At 39.7% G+C, this 17,271-nt stretch overlaps 2 protein-coding genes across 3 annotated transcripts in view; one reads left to right on the forward strand and one right to left on the reverse strand.

The window, feature by feature from the left end:
• The window catches only part of LOC136693834 (glutamate receptor ionotropic, kainate 2-like), a 67,457-nt gene extending 58,241 nt beyond the window's left edge, over positions 1-9,216 (forward strand). Inside the window, exons 13-17 of one of the 2 annotated variants that reach the window (XR_010802114.1) lie at positions 1,256-1,473; positions 3,370-3,595; positions 5,293-5,543; positions 6,752-7,140; positions 7,216-9,216. Coding sequence is in view for 1 of the 2 variants with exons in the window: in XM_066667020.1 (XP_066523117.1) it covers positions 1,256-1,473; positions 3,370-3,595; positions 5,293-5,543; positions 6,752-6,916 (860 nt within the window). In the remaining variant the exon portion in view is untranslated. Of the gene's footprint in view, positions 1-1,255; positions 1,474-3,369; positions 3,596-5,292; positions 5,544-6,751 lie in introns of both variants that reach the window. The other variant, XM_066667020.1, reaches the window with a different exon arrangement.
• A 1,637-nt stretch (positions 9,217-10,853) lies between these two features.
• LOC136695123 (uncharacterized) lies at positions 10,854-16,865 on the reverse strand. Its single transcript, XM_066668959.1, has 7 exons — positions 16,777-16,865; positions 15,334-15,492; positions 15,215-15,251; positions 14,882-15,093; positions 11,428-14,314; positions 11,230-11,308; positions 10,854-11,089 (listed from the first exon to the last, which is right to left on the reverse strand). Exons 2-7 carry the CDS (start codon positions 15,465-15,467, stop codon positions 10,977-10,979), a joined length of 3,462 nt encoding a protein of 1,153 aa, XP_066525056.1. The 5' UTR covers positions 15,468-15,492; positions 16,777-16,865; the 3' UTR covers positions 10,854-10,976.
• Between the last annotated feature and the right edge of the window lie 406 nt (positions 16,866-17,271).

Consider the following 17,271-nt stretch of genomic DNA (forward strand, 5'->3'; position numbering starts at 1 on the left):
TTAACTATAATAATACTTATAAATAGTAAATAGTAGCCCTGTGAAGGACTGGCGTCCCCTCCAGGGTGTATTCCCGCCTTGCGCCCGATGATTCCAGGTAGACTCTGGACCCCCCGCGACCCTAAATTGGATAAGCGGTTACAGATAATGGATGGATGGATAGTAAATAGTATGTAATAACTATTCAAGAATGCTTAAGGTTTAGCCTCTCACTTCTACGAGACGTCTGTGTGATTTCAGCTGACTCACATTAAAACAGCAATGACAAAAATGTCCTAGTAAATCACGAGTTCTACACTTGGTAGTAACACAGTACAGTGTTATTTATGAGTTTACTCTACTACACACTATACACTGTACAGTACGGAGTGAACATAACAGTCCCTTGCCTGTGTGGTACTGCAGGTTTGCCCCTTAGAGGTCAGTGGGCAGTGGTGACAGGGTATGAAGTTACCTTGGGTACATGATAGTTGAATCCAACCAGGTTACAAGTTGGGTGAGAAGAAGAAATTAAACCTTATTCTACTGTATTCTATTCTGTTTTATTCTATGACTGATTATAATTTGGGAGAACAATTGTTGAGGGGTGTGTAGGTTCTTATTGGATGCAATTTGACTGAAAGATCTCTACAGCTATCCAGCACTCATGCATCATGAATTTTAAATAAAGGAAAGAGAAACATATTTGTTGACCAACAGCTCTGATGTTAAGCTTAAGGTAGGCTATTATTACTATTATTAGGATAGTATATATAGTGAGCACGGTGTCTATGTTCATATAAATATGTACCATATTTATGTACATGTATAAATTTGTATGTACCGCTGCAGAACAAATTTGTGGGTGCTTAAAACACATTTACACCTTACTGTGGTAATCAGCTGTTTAATGATGTGAGATGGATCCAGGGAAGCTCTGCAGTGTGCTGTGGAATGTACTTTAGCGCATGGTTCTTAACCTGTAGAGGTTTTGTTTAAGTTATGGTCAGAAATGCCATGTTTTTGCCTTTTTGTGTGCTGAATAACTTACAGAGCAAATCACTGTACAAGTCGTTGTAGATCATTTTGAGGAGAAATGTAAATAACACATAGGTCCTGAATCCCAAATTCCAGAAAAGCTGTGTAACGCCTGCTGTGTTAGACTTGGATTGAGGAGCGAAGCTCACCTGGTGAAAACACTCTGTTCCATTTGTCTTTTCTCTCTTTCTCAATATTCTGTTCATTATTCTGCTCTACATTTAACTCTCATTGACAGGATCTGAGCTGATGCCCAAAGCTCTGTCCACCAGGATAGTTGGAGGTATCTGGTGGTTTTTTACTCTGATCATCATTTCTTCTTACACGGCCAACTTGGCTGCCTTCCTCACTGTGGAGAGGATGGAGTCTCCCATTGATTCAGCTGATGACCTGGCCAAGCAGACCAAGATCCCGTATGGTGTAGTGGAGGACGGAGCTACCATGACATTCTTCAAGGTGCTGCAGCTAGATATGACCTTTCCATGCTCTGCCGACACATGCACTCTTTCTACATTTCAAGGTCAGGCAAGTTTTACGTACTTTAGGTGACATTTTGTGTGGCCATAACAAACACTGTAAACCTGCCAACAACAGTTTCTTTAAGTGATGGCCTCCTGTGCCTATACAGAGCAGCTCATGAAAGGTCAGTCTTAGAATAGCTCAGGTGTGTTTAGTTTGTTGTGTAATTGAGGTTTTCAGGAAAAACAAAATGCAGTTATGAAATAAAGGCCATGCCCAAAACACCTCCTGTTATTCTAATGGGCTATAAATCCTCCACTTGCCATTTACTTTGGCCAGATCACCAGCACATGTTTCTGTAAGACTCACTTTCTGGTGCAAACACATATCTGATCCATGTGCAAAGCAGATAGTTTACTGGCTTCACTGTTTTATTGGTGCTGGCTATCTAAGATGGCATTGTCACACTATTCCATTAGTGTCACACCCTCGTCCTGTCATGTCTGTTTTCCCCGCCATGTGCTCTCTCTGCACATGGCTCTGTTTGTTATTGTCATTGTCTCCGCCTTTGTTCCGCCTCCTTGTCCGTCATCCTCGTTATCTGTTTCAGGTGTGTCTTGTCTGTGAGATGTATTTAAGTTCCCTTGTGTCACTCCCGTTTGTCAGTCATTTGCATTGCATTGCACAGACATGGTTCCCAAGTCTGTCTGTCTTTGATTCGTTTCTTGTCGTTTCCACTATTTTCACCGTTTGTTTCCCACCGTCATTGTAGCAAGTCTGTGTGTTTCTGTTATTCCTCGTTTCGGTTTGTTTCCTTGTCTGTTTCATCTGTTACTAGTTTTGTTTTTGCCCAAGTCTGTCTGTCTCTGTTTTGTTAGTTCGCTTTATTAAGGTTTGTTGTGTTTGAGCGTGTGCGTCCGCCTCCGTCAGTCCGCCCGCCGCGATCCTGACAATTAGCTACTGAGGCATTAATAAATACCACCAAGAATTGTTTTTCTTTGTTGTATTTGCCAGTTATAGCAGGATTATCGTAAAATCAGGATGCAAACCTCATAATGGAGGAAGGTAATCTATACATCTTAGCGTGCTAAGGTCTCTGTAAAGTTAAGTAATAATCTAGTCACAGATGTATGCTGTAATTGTAAGGAAGACTTATATTACGCAACAGAGTAAATCAATATTTAATAAAAAATACATCCACTCTACTAAGAGTACTAAGAGTGCAAACCTTTACACACATACCAATAAATATCTGAAATAAAGGAGGCACTCTACATTTAAGGAGAAAAACAATGAAAAAGCCGCCCCACTTCAAACAACTGAAAGAGGACATTTGTTGGCAGAGCAAGGAGTGGTCAATGCTATAGCTTTATTTAATTAAAGCCAGTTAGAAAAGCTGTGTATTCTGGGTATTGATGGTTTAAGACTCGTCACGTGAGTTAATCTCATGGGATTTTGAAGGTGTTGTGACATGCACTATGGCAGAAATATGGAGCTTTTGCAACCAAGACTGCCGCAGATAAAGTTCTAGTAGCGCCTGAAATATTGGTCAAACTCTCATAGTACAACGACTGCTCTGACATTTGACTACCATCAACCAGGTTGACAACGAATAGTATGATAGCAACACGATGTTGTTATTTTCTCATGAGATAACAGTCGGTACGAAAATTTGTCGCAGTTCTCAGCTGCAGCATTACGCACTGTTACCTGCAGTAATGGTTTATGACCACAGTTAATTCAGTGTATTCAGTGCCTTTGACGGTATATAGAAGGAAAGTGAGATCAAATATCAGAATTTTTAGTCCTATCCAGGACAACACTTAAAAAATATCTCTCATAAATATTTTGAGCAATATACGTCATTATCCTTCTTTTTATTGGCCCCTGTAGAAGACAAAAATCTCCACTTATGACAAGATGTGGGAGTTCATGAACAGCAGGAGGCAGTCAGTGATGGTGAAGAGCGTGGAAGAAGGTATCCAGCGAGTGCTCACATCCGACTATGCATTCCTCATGGAGTCCACCACCATCGAGTTTGTCACCCAGCGCAACTGCAACCTCACTCAGATCGGAGGACTCATCGACTCCAAGGCTTATGGAGTGGGGACACCAATGGGTAAGTGTTCATATGATTTGAGTTTCACCAACAACTTGAAGCAAGTCAAACATTTATGTTATCCCATTTATTGCAACATGGTGCTGCAACAGGAAGTGTCACTGCCACACCGCTTTATTATGCTGGGGTCGATGCACTTTCTGAGGGGAGTTTGGTGTGTTCTCTCTGTGTCTGCATGGGTTTACTCCGGGTGGTCTGTTTTGGACTGGCTATGGGAAATGTACCTACTACCATCCTGTCCACGGTGTGTTCCTGCCTTGTGCCCAATGGTTCTGGGTAATCCACTGTAACCCACCGTGACCCCGGATGAAACGGTTACAGATGATGAATGAACAAATACATGAAGTATTCCATTTATTATTACTGTGGTATACAAATAATAAGAATCTGGCTCATAACAGTCCTAAATGAATTGGCATAGACCGCCCTAATAATTTATTGATCTCACTGTTTTCATATTGGCTTCACTGTAGACTGCAGTTCATCACACTCTTGTCATATTTGCTTCAACAGCAACATAAATCTGTGCACTACCATCTGAGCCACCATGTGCGTGATGGATCTGGAATCCAAGCTACTGAGGGAGAGCAGGGGACTCTCATGAGTCAGATGGCAATAACCGACACCGTAAACCTGCCAACACGGCGGTTTCTTTAAGTGATGGCTCTCTTGTGTCTGAACAGAGCAGCACATGAATTCAGATGCACAGAGTGGTAATGCACATTGAAATATTTACTGTTTGTTTATTTCCTCCTTTTCATTCAGTAGGAAAGAAAAGGTCGTTAAAACCCTGAAATGAACATACTCGTTAACTATATCAAGAGTCATAATGTGTAGGCATACACTTGTATTCACACAACAACTGTTGCGTGGGCTGACAGGACCGCCACACTTCTCAATGATATTTGCATTGCAAATCCAGTACCTTGACTTACCAAAGATGCACTCATAAAAAAACACTTAGCAGTCTGGGTTTCCAGTGATTTTTCTTTAGTTCATTACAGTGAGTGTCTGTTAGCTGTACATATACGTTTTAAAGTAAGTGGGTGGCATGGTGGCGCAGCAGGGAGTGTCACAGTCACATAGCTCCAGGGACCTGGAGGTTGTGGGTTCAAGTCCCGCTCCGGGTGACTGTCTGTGAGCAGTGTGGTGTGTTCTCCCTGTGTCCGTGTGGGTTTCCCCCGGGTGCTCCAGTTTCCAAAAACACATGGATGGTGGATTGATGTGTCTGTAGGTGTGAGTGTGTGTCACATTGTGAAGGACTGGCGCCCCCTCCAGGGTGTATTCCTGCCTTGCGCCCAATGATTCCAGGTAGGCTCTGGACCCACCGCGACCCTGAACTGGATAAGGGTTACATACACTGAATGAATGAACGAATGAATCCAAAAAAAGAAAAAATGAAAGCAAAAATTGGTAAAATGCAAAATTAAAATTTATTTTGATCCTTAGAATTTTGTTTGTAGGTTTTATTACTTTGATCTTGCTCTTTATACATAAGCAAATCCATTAATTGAGTAAATTTAATGCGGTTGTCATTGAGGTGTGACATCAGTTTTATGATAATTTCGCTCCTAAAAGCCTGATGGAATTTGGCCAATGAGAGGGATGAAATATCTGAGCAAAAATTATTGGCTGCATATGTGCAATGTAAAAGTAAAGCAATCTTCACATCAGTCTTTGTGTCCTTGACTTTGTAGGCTCTCCATATCGAGACAAGATCACCATAGCCATTCTGCAGTTGCAGGAAGAAGGGAAACTGCACATGATGAAAGAAAAATGGTGGAGAGGGAATGGGTGCCCGGAGGAGGAGAGCAAGGAAGCAAGTGCCCTGGGTGTTCAGAACATCGGGGGTATCTTCATCGTCCTGGCTGCCGGCCTGGTCCTCTCTGTTTTCGTGGCTGTGGGGGAAGTGCTGTACAAGTCCAAACAGAACGCAAACATGGAGAAGGTGAGTCTTAAGAAAGACTGGTGCACTGAATCTTCACTGAAAGTGGGTTGGGAATGTGTTTAATGAAGAATAGTTTTCTTACACATTATTTAACCCTTATTTAAGTCATACTTCCAACAAATGCTGTTGTATGGCTGTATACCTGGAAAAGAGGAGTATTTTTAAATGAGAATAAACCTCAAACATCTGATGCTTCCTCTGTTCCATCTCCAATGTCCTTCAGACTGTGACCCTGAAACTAGTCGACACATGCTATACTTATGGTGTCACCTATTGCTTCTTTAAATGCTTGCATGTGTTTACTTGCGCAGGCATCTCTTTCACTGACGATTTTTATAGTGTGACATAGCTCTCTGGTGCAGTTGCTCTGCCTCCAGGCTTTGTTTTTATTGGATAACTTTTTTAATAGGATGCAAAAAGGATGATGAAAGTTAATTAAAATGTGGATGTGGCTGAATTTCAACAGCATGCCCATGTTAAAAATCAGCTGATACAAGGATGTGTTTAATATTTGCAGATCTTTTAAGCCCAGTAACAAATGATATCACATATAGCATCTGTTCCTCTTCACATCTATTCCTTGCCTCCTTCTTCATTTGCATTCAGTAATACTGGTAAGATATGGTTACACATAAAGCCTTAAGATCCATCACTCAAAGAATAACAAAAAATATATCTGCTTTTGTATCATTTGTCTCCACAGAAAAGCATTGTCAATGAATTGAACACTATGGAGAAACTGAATGTGACCGTAATCACTGTCATTTGTATGAAACATACTGGAGTATCTGCATATGACACTATGGTATGTTTCATACAAATGACAGTGCCATGCTCAGTGCAGACATCAATTTGGAAAGTGAAAGACTTTGGCTGCTGACCAGTGGAAGGAACAGTGTTCTCTCGAGTGATGGAGCATCATTCATGATATTTGTGCTGAGTTTAAGTGATTTGTGAAACATAACTAGGCATTCAACATCAGTAACTGACCTCATTAATGCCTGTGTGTCTGAATGCCAACGAATATATAGAACAATGGCCTTCCTAAACAAGCAAAGTGCCTGGTAACACACTTAACTTCAGAAGAAATACTGGGTGCGAGTGGCTGTCTGTACACTTATCACTATTGTATAAATGTTGTTCAAACATTCTTATTCTTTTTATCCGATCCACTCCCCCCTCCCCCCACTCTACCTTCTCCTCTGCAGCGTTCGTTCTGTAGTGCCATGGTGGATGAGCTCACAGTGTCTCTGAAGTGTCAGCGCCGCCTCAAACAGAAAGCACAGCCTCCTGCTATTGTCAAAACAGAGGAGGTGATTAACATGCACACCTTCAATGATAGGAGACTGCCAGGGAAAGAGACCATGGCCTGAGGGTCACCACCTCCCCCTCTCAGGGGGCGAGTTCGTGTGGGACGCAAGAGCCTGGGACACAAGCGCATCCCACAATGCCTGTGGGTCCGCAGCAGGTCTCGTCCCAGAAATGTTTCCTGTGGAAATCCAGATACCTGGGCATAATAGATCTCCAAACCTTTACTGAACTGCGTAGGCTCTTCTGCCGATCATCCTGGTTTCGAGGCTCAAGCTTCTTCAGCAATGTATGCAGTTTTTTTCACACTGTTAGGGAAAGAATGAGATCCTGCTACTCGTTCTTATGCATCTCTCTGTTCCAGTGGATGACCCAACACATGACGGGCCACACAGGGTGAAGATTAGTGCCATTTCATTCCTGATGTCATTTTTCATAGTTGCTTTTTCAGAATAATAGAATTGTTTAGAAACACTCAGTGATGATCAAAGGTATTTAGTTTGTAAGTTTTTTCACAAGTAAATTTAAGTTGGCTTATATGAAATGAATGTGGTCAAAAAAATGTGTTAAAAGACCAAGTTAAATGTGGAACAAAAGTGATTTGGATCTGTGATTGGATTGTTTGATTAAACTTAACCAAATATCTGTTTAATGCCTAGAAATGTGCAACATCAAGATTTCAAAAGGAACTTTGCCTTTTCATGAAACATCAGCTATTGCAAATTCCACATAAATGGTTTATTTGCCAAATTTCACTCCGTCAACCAAACAGCAGGGCTTCTTTTGAATTGCCTGGTGTAGAGACCTCTGACAGAAGGCCTTTAATGTAATTTCATCTAACCTAACTTCAACATGGATCAGATCATCCTCAGATGTTAGGGCCACACATTCTCACTTCTCTACAGTTTTCAAGTTCAAGCTCATATTCCACCTGTTGCAGACCTTTTGTAACTGGCCAAACTGGCTTAGCAGATGCTGCTACACTGAGGCTTTTGCTGACTATGGCTAAACAAGTGATGGAATACAGAGATTGCAATGATGGACACTGAATGACGAGTAGTAAAAAGTCACACTGTGGTCAAAGTTTTTTTTTTTACCCTGTTAGCACGTCTATTAAATTTCTACATTTAAATTCCCAATAATCTTTATTAATAATAGGTTCCGTACTGACATTTCCCCAACATTTTGGACGTGGAGTGGAGAATTACAATAATAACCAATAAGTTCATTTCACCAGCCCCTCACACCACTTCCACTAGCTCAGAAACTCTCCCTGATATTGTTTATCAGAGATGGCTTAAGTATTTTACTTCCCATTACATACTAAGCTAATATTAAATAAAATAACAAGCTAATTATTAATGATTGTGTAAAAAAATCACATGGGTTTAATGAAGAAAACATGGATTTAAAGAAATGTGGGGGGATGATGAAGAGTCATTACTCAGCCCGTGTCTGTAGAATTATATTCACGTCATGGTGCTATAGTACAAGCTTAAAGGAGCTATACGTTATTTCACTTTTCTGTAAAGTGCAACTGACATAAGATAGTGAAATAAACTGCTTTGTAGTTTCTTCACATTAGGGTGACCATGTATTAAACCGCTTTAGTACAGATTCACATCCAGGCCATAAATTCAAGTTAAAAGCTTGTCCACCACATCATCATTCAACCGCATTCACCTCTAAGCTCCCGTATTACCCCCTTTGGTCTAATTACACACAATTTGTCAGAGTACAATAAAAGACATTCCATTTCTGACCATATTCATTTCACTGAAGGCCTAAAGGTGCCCAATTTGAGTGATTTTTAACTTTTCATGTTTGTTTTTCCTGTTTCCTAATTTTGTTTTCTTCATGTAGTTTACCTATGCCTTCATTGGTCATAGTAAGATCTCTTCAACAAAGCATTTTTTACTGTTGTCTACCATATGTGTTTGAGGCGTTTAGCAGGTAACAGCTTAATCATTTTGTTTGCATTCACAGAAATGATTTCTAACAAAAATATAGCATTTTTTGTACAAAGAAAACTTTTGTAGTACTTTCTATTGGTGCGGATGACAAAGATGTAGCCTCCTGTATCTGTTAAGTATTCTAAGCCACACATTCATTTTAACGCCTCAGAATGATGCACGTCGAAACCTGTGGTTTAAATGCCTAGTGAGACTGGTATCCCGTTTCTCAGTCTTTGATCATCTGTTTTCTTGTTTAATCAGTATATTTTGTGGATCTGTGTGTTTTAGGCTGTTGGAGGTGGAATCACTGTTTGAAGTGGCAACATCCAAAAAAAAGAAAAAAAAAAAAAAAAAGAAAGAAAGTAAAAAAAACGAAAAAGAAAAAAAAACATAAATTGTAAGAACATGGAGTTGTTGGGTGACCATTCTGTATCTTCATCTAAGAGGGTTTAAGTCATCTGCCAGTGTGATTTGCCATTTTGGGAAGGGACAGTATTCATCCATCAAGGTGATTGATGCTAATGTCCAGAAAATACAGAATAAAGTTATAATAAAAAAGGTTGAGAAAAGAATTTGAACATATTTCATTTACTCCAGTCCACTTTGTCTCATCAATTACTGTCATGTTAAATACATTATATTAAAATTTGTGTGCAATTTGGTTACAAACACTAGCAAAGACCAAAAACTTTAGCAAAAAAACCCCCAAAACTTAAACTTATTATTGTAAGTTATTATATGTTAATACTTTCCCTATGGACATGCTTGATATCAGGAGAAGCAGGGATTAATTAATACACCCAGATGTTATTTTGATCTGACCTTAAAGCCCTGAGGCAAGACTGAGTCAAAGAAATGAATCTGCGTTTTGTATTTGAGATTAAAAAATGTGCACTGAAATTGACACAAAAATTATGCTTCATACACAGTAAATTCACCAGTGTTAAATCAACACTATTAGTGTTAAATTAACACTGTTAGTGTAATAATTTTACACTCTCACTGTTAACACTAATAGTGAATTTACTGTGTGTAAAATGCAGCTTAATTTTTCAAAAAATGTTTTTGTTAGATGTGTCTTATTTTTACAGTCACTTGGCAAGGCTGTTTGTTCCTGGAATAAGTCCATTATTTACATTATTTACTGATGAACATCTAGCGTGCCAGTCAAGAAAAATGCAACCCTGACTTGACTGTATAATGACTCTGTCACATGCGTAACTGTACAAGTGCTGTCACACAGTGTAGGCAGAAGATATATGTGCATAGATAATAACTGATCACAGAGCTCTCTCAATGTTTATAGCTACCACATTGCACTGGATCATTGTACAAAGCACCCATTTGTCCAGAGGCTTCCAGACACTGCTGCTAACTTGTAAAATTGTCTGTTTTAAGGTACAATTTCTGACATATGTGTTTGGTTCACAGTTTGTATAATGTCCATAAAAAGGCATTAAACAAAACACCAACACTTTTGGGATAAGTTGGAGTATTGTTTGTCACCCAGAAATAAACAATCCAGCTACAATTACAATATCTGCTGCTGCTGAGGCAAGAAAAAGCAGTAGTAAAGTTCTTCATTTGCCAAAAAGGTATGTCTTTTTAAATCATGTGTGATAAGGTTTATGAGTTATTTTGTTAACAATGGCTAAACAATTCCACAACTCAAGTTCAGCACATGCTTCCATAACTTAACTTAAAATGTGTATCTGTATTCTGTGAAATCTGTAATACAGAAGCTGTGCTTAAATTCCTCATTCATTCATACATTTATTCACTGATCTTCTGAGTCATTATCCTGGTCAAAGTCATGGTGGCATGATCCCACCCTGGACAGGGTGCCTGTCTGTCACAAGGCATCACATTCACACACCTACACTCAATGAAAATTTCATACCAACGTGTTTTGGACTGTGGGAGAAAACCAGAGCCTCCAACACTGTGAAGAACAGCACATTCGTCCTCAATCAAGTAATAGTTAATCCCAGAAAATGAGAAATATGGATATTAAAATGGCCTGTGGTAATGTGTGAGACATTTTTATTATATCAATCTTTTGTTATGAATTCCATCAATATGAAACTAAGTCTGGCAAATGAACACAAATACACAAGAGACTATGCTGCATTTGCTGTTTATCTGAAAAGACTCTTGAACAAAGATGGGGTTAAGAGGTTGAATTCCTGTGTCTGAAGGGGTTAGGAAAGAATTTCTTGACGGGAACAAACCTTTTGGTCAGAGGATTGCTAGATTTTGGTGTCTCGGTGTCTCTCTGTGAAGCTGAGAAGAGAAGATTGAAATATTTAGATCAATTAATTACATTCTACATTACCTTTAAAACAATAAATAGTTTACTTAGGTGTCACTTTGAAGGACACTATTGTGAAATAATCAGACTTGAGTTTGTCCATTGTTCTTACACTCTTCTTGAGAATTCCCTGAAGATGAGCTGAGCTGATGATAGTCAGACACAGATGCAGGACAGACTTGACTGGATTTCTTGATTAAAGAGAACATAAAAACTGGATTCAGTGTTAAAATGAACACAGTCAATCTTAGTGTGTGAATCACAAGTGAGTGTTTTGATAAAATTATTACAAAAGAAAAAATTATCTTACGTTTATTCTACTACAGATGCCAGCAGCTTGTTTACCGGAAATTAAATTAACCCAGTTACTGCTCTTTTTCACAGCCACAGGGGCTGGATCTGAGGAACGGTTGTCATTTAACAGACAGGAGCTGGAACAGTGAGACTGATCCTGGCTAGAGGTGCTGACCTTCTCCAGTGTTTCTTTCCCCACTGCGCTGTCAACTCTTCTTGGTGTTTTTGATGGTGCAGGAGAATTAATATGCAATTCAGGGATTTGATGATTCCTCCCAGACTCCTCAAGCAATGCCTGTTGTTCGTCCTTTTCTTGAGAGCTGAAGCAGGTCAATGACTTGTCCTGAACATCAAGAGTTGCACTAGTGCACTCCACATCTCCATCAGAGGCTGCACCTAAAGCTAAGAGATCTGCTTCATTTGAGAGTGTCTGCTTGTGACTCAGCAGGTGGAGGAGCATACTGTTAATGGACTCTTCAGCAAAACTGTAGATCTGATCTGAAGGAAGCTGGACAGTGTTCCTCAGAGCGTTCCTCTGCCATGCAATTTCTAGAACTGAATCTGAAGACCTCCTTTGAACATATGAAGATTCAGTGATGTTTCTGAAAATTCCTTCTGTAAATTCTGTCAGTCTCTCTGCATGTTGGCGGATGAGCTCATCGGGTATCAGATGCTGCAGTTGGTTGATTTTAGTGTGGGTTGTTTGCAGATTCTGGGAGACAGATTTGTCAACAATAAAATCATCTTCAGAATAAGTGATTTCCCCTGGATCTGAGGTGGAAAATGACAAGGCAGCAGTTTTACTACCAATTGTAGACACATTGAAGGGTGAAATTGTTGATGCAGCTTGCATTGACCCATTTTCATCAGTTTCTGCGACTGCAGGGCTAATGCCTTTGGGTGCCTTTTTACCACTTCCCATGAGATCATGTAGAACATTTTTCACCTTTTTGAAAAATGTGTGTGATTCCACCTCCATTTCAGAGGGCTCAGCTTCAGTGGAGATGCTGGTGATGGAGATGTGTGAGAAGGCATCAAGACCACTCAGCATTTCAGAGCTGCTTTTAACTACTGAGATCTGAGATTCTGCATATCTGTCTAAGGCCTCTACAACAGTTTCTGCAATGTCCACTGCAGTGTTCTGTAAATCTGTTGAGCTTAAATGTGGACATGACAGAGAGGACGCTTCGCTGGAAGAAGTGCTGGATTCAGAACTTGAAGCCTGTGTGGATGCTGATTTGACTAAAACATCGCCCACTATCTGAACAGCCTCATTCAGGAACTCCTCTGGCCTCATTATCCTCATTGAAGGCTGTTCAGGAGGTGGTGAGGACAGGCACCGAAACTCTGGCTTGCGAGAGCGGGGCTTGGCGAGAAGTATCTCACTCTTGTAGTGCTCCACAACCTTCCCAATAATCTCTTGGGTACAAGAGTCTATTTGGACCTGGAACCTTGGACATACTCTCAGAGGAGATGTTCTAATTTGTCTCAAATTCCCAGATTCCAGATCTGCATCCTCTTTTGTCAGTTTTGTCTTTGTTGATTCTGCCTGTTGGAGCCCAAGGTGAAATCCAAATACTTTTTTGTGGACACTCCTATACAGTCTGCGAGCAGCAGAAACAAAGTTCGTTTTTGGAGGTGTTGTTTCATCCTCACTTTCAAGATCCACCTGGTCAGATAAAGGTTTCTGCAAGGTTGTACTAATGCAGGAAGCAGTAGAATCTGTAGGAATTGATGTTGCCAAGGATGGAACAGATGGGCTCTCAGTCGACTCTAGCTCCTCTTCTGTTATTTCAAGGTCTGACTGGCACAGAAGAGTAGAAAAACTACGAGAAGCAGCTTCTCCATTAACAAACACAAATTCAGGAAATGAGATGTCTTTACTTCCCTTCAAATCCCTGGACTTTAAACTCCTTTTGGAAGATGATCTACTGGAACTACTGATTTTTTCCAGTTCCTGCATCATTTCATGTATTCTCCAGTCAGACACCACAGTCACTTCGGAGGATGCATCTCCTGTAGTTATTTGGCCATCTGAAGGAGGACTTGTCGAATGATAAAGAGTAGTGACCTTTGGAACTCTCGAGGGCCCAGCGGTCATTTCAAGGTCAGAAACTCTCAGTAGCTCTGTTTTGCTTTCCTTCATAGACTGCTTGGTCATTCTGTAAAAATCCTTCACCTTATCATGAATTCTGTGGAACATCTCGTTCATGGCTGGGAAGCCTCCAGAGTGATCATCTTTCCTTTCAATTGAGGAGGAACTGCTTGACGGCAACATGTCCATATTCTCTGTTATGATGTTTACAATTTCTGTAGATGTTTTTTGGGTCAAAAGTGTAGGGAACCCTGCCTCGGCCATTGCCTCCATCCTGGGGCTGCTGGGGAAATCAGAAGAGCTGCTGGCTTTTTCCCAAACTCCAGCACTATTAAGAAGAACTTGGCTTACTGCTTTGGTGGCAATTGCCTGGAGCTCCTCCTGTTGCAACTGAGGTTTCTGAATCATGTTCTCCACAGAGGGGCTTTCTTCAGATTTTAAAGGTGTGGACATCTGTCTGATTCTTTCAGCAGCAATGGTCAGCAGATCACTTACATTTTCATCAGTTCTCCCTTCACTGCTGCCCTTCATCATATTTAGTACCACAATGATTATTTCCCCTGTGGTTGCTTCCGTGTCTATTTCACATTTCTTTGCATCCTCTCTCAGGGCAGTGTTCTCTATTTTAGCCTCCATAATCTTCATCATTTCTGAAGCCACATGACTGCACACCATCTGCCAGTTATTGGAAAAAGATGAGGCTTTGCAGGAGGCAACATTGCCAACAGCTGCTTGCAGCAACACATTCACTTCATTCATAAACTCCTCAACAGTATCACACACCATGTTCGAAAGGTCCACAGGAGAGCTTGATTGAGAAGTGAAAATGAGACAAACACAGGAAGAAAACAGTCAGAAAAAAGGCTTGACATGTATTAGCAAACGTAAAAGAGTTTACATTTTAATTCAGTGTCCAATGAGAACCAAATTTCAAAACAGATGGCTTAGACATAATAGGTAAATATTAATGTTTTCAAATATATCAGCACATTTCAAAGCATATTGTGAATGTTAAAAAACAAGTGTATCGACATATTTCCCCCCATATTTGCCCCATTCACTCTTATAAAAACTGTTCCACAATGGACTGCTTTTTCAATGAGGCATAACACAAGGCAGCCAATCAGAGTTCATTTGCATATATTGGCCTTAAAGGCCGAAATCACAGCCTGTTTGAGTGCAAACCACATTATTCACCTCTGCTTTACTTGTGTCTGGCTATAGGTGATTCTCTCGGTTTCTGTTTGTGTATATAAAATCTCTTTGGATTGTTGTGAGAATAGAGACGGGTCTTCATTTAGCTTGAAATGTAAGATCTGGGCGGAAATAAGGCAGTAGAAAATGAGAAGTCCTCCATATAAGCTTGATACTTTACCTTTGAGCTGAGTTTTCTGAGGAAGCTGCAGACCTGTCAGGCAGATAGACAGAAACAGATGCAGCATTCTTCAGCTTCATCTTCTCTTCTGCAGCGAGAACTACTTTCATCCCAAGCACATGAAGAAGTGATGGTATGTAACTCTTCATCGCTGTCTTAGACATGAAGATCATCAACTTAGTGTACAGTGATGCAAACTGTTCTTTTGTTCCCTGTTACAGGAGAACAGCCAGAAAATTAAAATCAATTACATGCAGAAGACTTTCATTTTAAAACACTGAGCACATTTCTTCTATAAAATGGATTAGTCATTGTACTTTGTACAGTACTTACTGTATATGGCACATCTATAGTCAAAGTGTTCCATTCCCTAGACAACAAAGCACCATGTTTAGACGGTTGAATAACCTTCTCTTAATCAAAAACAGCATGTAAAACAGGAGAATACATACTCATCACTCAGACTGGAGATGATGTCAAAGACTCCCTGAAAGTATTCAAGACTGGTTGGAGATGATGGAAGGTCTGGTGGTGTCTCCCTGCCACTGCTCCTCCCTCCACCTTTGCATTTTCTCTCATTCTGCATTGTATTCTGCTTTTTCCTTATATTTCTAGAACCAAATTCAAATATGTGTAGTTAGATTGCTGCAGTACTGGCAAATCAGACTCCCTCCTCTCCTTCCCTTTAATAGCAGAGCATCCCCTGGGAAATGTCTACTGGCAGAAAACAGGTGGAGTGCAGATGGTTACTGTGGCATTTCCTATGGAATTTCAGGTTGTTTTAAGGTGTCACAGGTAGTTGATATGATTGCTACAGTATTTTAGGTTGCTAAAATGTAAAGGGTGGTTGGTAAAGTGTTTCTAGGTGGGTGCTACACTCCTGTGTTTGCTTAGATGTTGCCATGTAATGTTTGCGGTACACAGTAAATTCACCAGTGATAAATTAACACTGTTAGTGTAATAAATTAACACTCTCGGTGTTAAGTTAGCACTAATAGTGTTGATTTAACACTGGTGAATTTACTGTGTACCACATGTGGTTTATTGGGTGTTACCAGTGTATTTGTATAGATGTGACCTAAGAAGGGTGCACAAAATTTTGCACACCATTTATCCCTATGGGGAAAAAACTAGGTAAATTTATACTTGCTACGTAGAAACTGTACAAATAATCAAAAGCTATATAAGCACACATCATACAATCAGGTCAAATTATGTGTAATGGAACAGTGTCTATTTTTGAAAATGTGGGATGTGTTAACACAAATTCTGGAAGACAAATTAGCATAAATGATAAAGGAGAAGAACATAAAAAATCACATAGCGATAAAGAAAATAATGCAAAACCACATGAAATACCATAGCAACCACCAGGTACACCTTATCAACCATCTGAAATACCATAGTCCCCACCTGAAATATAGCAACTATTAAGAAAATGCTATTTGACCCTCGTGACCTTGTACAGCAGCTAGCTAAAAACTGCAAGGAATGCCATAGCAACACCTGGTAACAAAACCAAATATACAATCTACAAAACCATCTGGCATTTTCTTCACGAATCCACTTTTCTAGTTATAAAATGGTAATAGCACTTTCTTGCTTCATTTTCTCTAAAAACTTAACATGGATCAGTTTACAAAATTATACATTTCTCTAGAACATTTTATATATTTAAAAAACATTAAAACAAAAAATATTTCTGTAAAAGCACATTTCTTTCATTACTGGTTACAAAAGTTACGCTAGAAAGTTAGCTATATTTATACGGATAATAAACTGAAGAGATACATTTAAACGAATGTTTAAGAGAGAGAGAGAGAGAGAGAGAGAGAGAGAGAGAGAGAGAGATGAAAAATAACGAGGAGTTATAGCTAAAATGCTAAATTAGTGACCTGTCTGCAATGTCTCTTTTCAAAGAAAAATATAGATATTTTACTATCCGCTTTAAATAAAGTGCCAGTAACGGCTATTTGTGACGTCTGCAAGCCTCGTGATTGATCAGTTCATACGGAGTTTGCAGCGGTGAGAGACTTAAAGGAGTCAACGAGGCTCATCCACTCCGAACAAACTGCAGTGAAATACACACTGAAGCGACCCAGAAGGAAAATAATAAATGTGTTGCTTGATTTGTTGGAGGGCAGCAACAGTTAGAGAGCTGCAGATAACGAACTGCATCAGATATATATTTTAGTTTTATTGTTTTCCAAACATATAGCTACAGAGTGCAGATATTTGTACAGTATTGCAACTCCAATGTGTAGAGTAAAAGCAAATCACTCAACATTTCTTTCAGCATAATTTAATTAAACTTCCATTAGTTATTCCGTTTCTGTATCTTTTTTATGTCGTGTCCTTGTATTTTAAAACAAAAAAAAAAGACGCGCTGT

This window comes from Hoplias malabaricus, chromosome 4, assembly GCF_029633855.1.
Source record: "Hoplias malabaricus isolate fHopMal1 chromosome 4, fHopMal1.hap1, whole genome shotgun sequence".
Classification (NCBI taxonomy): Eukaryota; Metazoa; Chordata; class Actinopteri; order Characiformes; family Erythrinidae; genus Hoplias; species Hoplias malabaricus.

What these genes read in the sequence shown, in the direction of transcription:
- LOC136695123 (XM_066668959.1), bottom strand. Translation starts at nt 15,467, where the DNA reads ATGCAGAATGAGAGAAAATGCAAAGGTGGAGGGAGGAGCAGTGGCAGG. An exon ending in ATCTCCAGTCTGAGTGATGA is followed by an intron (nt 15,252 to 15,333) that starts GTATGTATTCTC and finishes TTTGTTGTCTAG; the next exon opens with GGAATGGAACACTTTGACTA. An exon ending in CTATAGATGTGCCATATACA is followed by an intron (nt 15,094 to 15,214) that starts GTAAGTACTGTA and finishes CTCCTGTAACAG; the next exon opens with GGAACAAAAGAACAGTTTGC.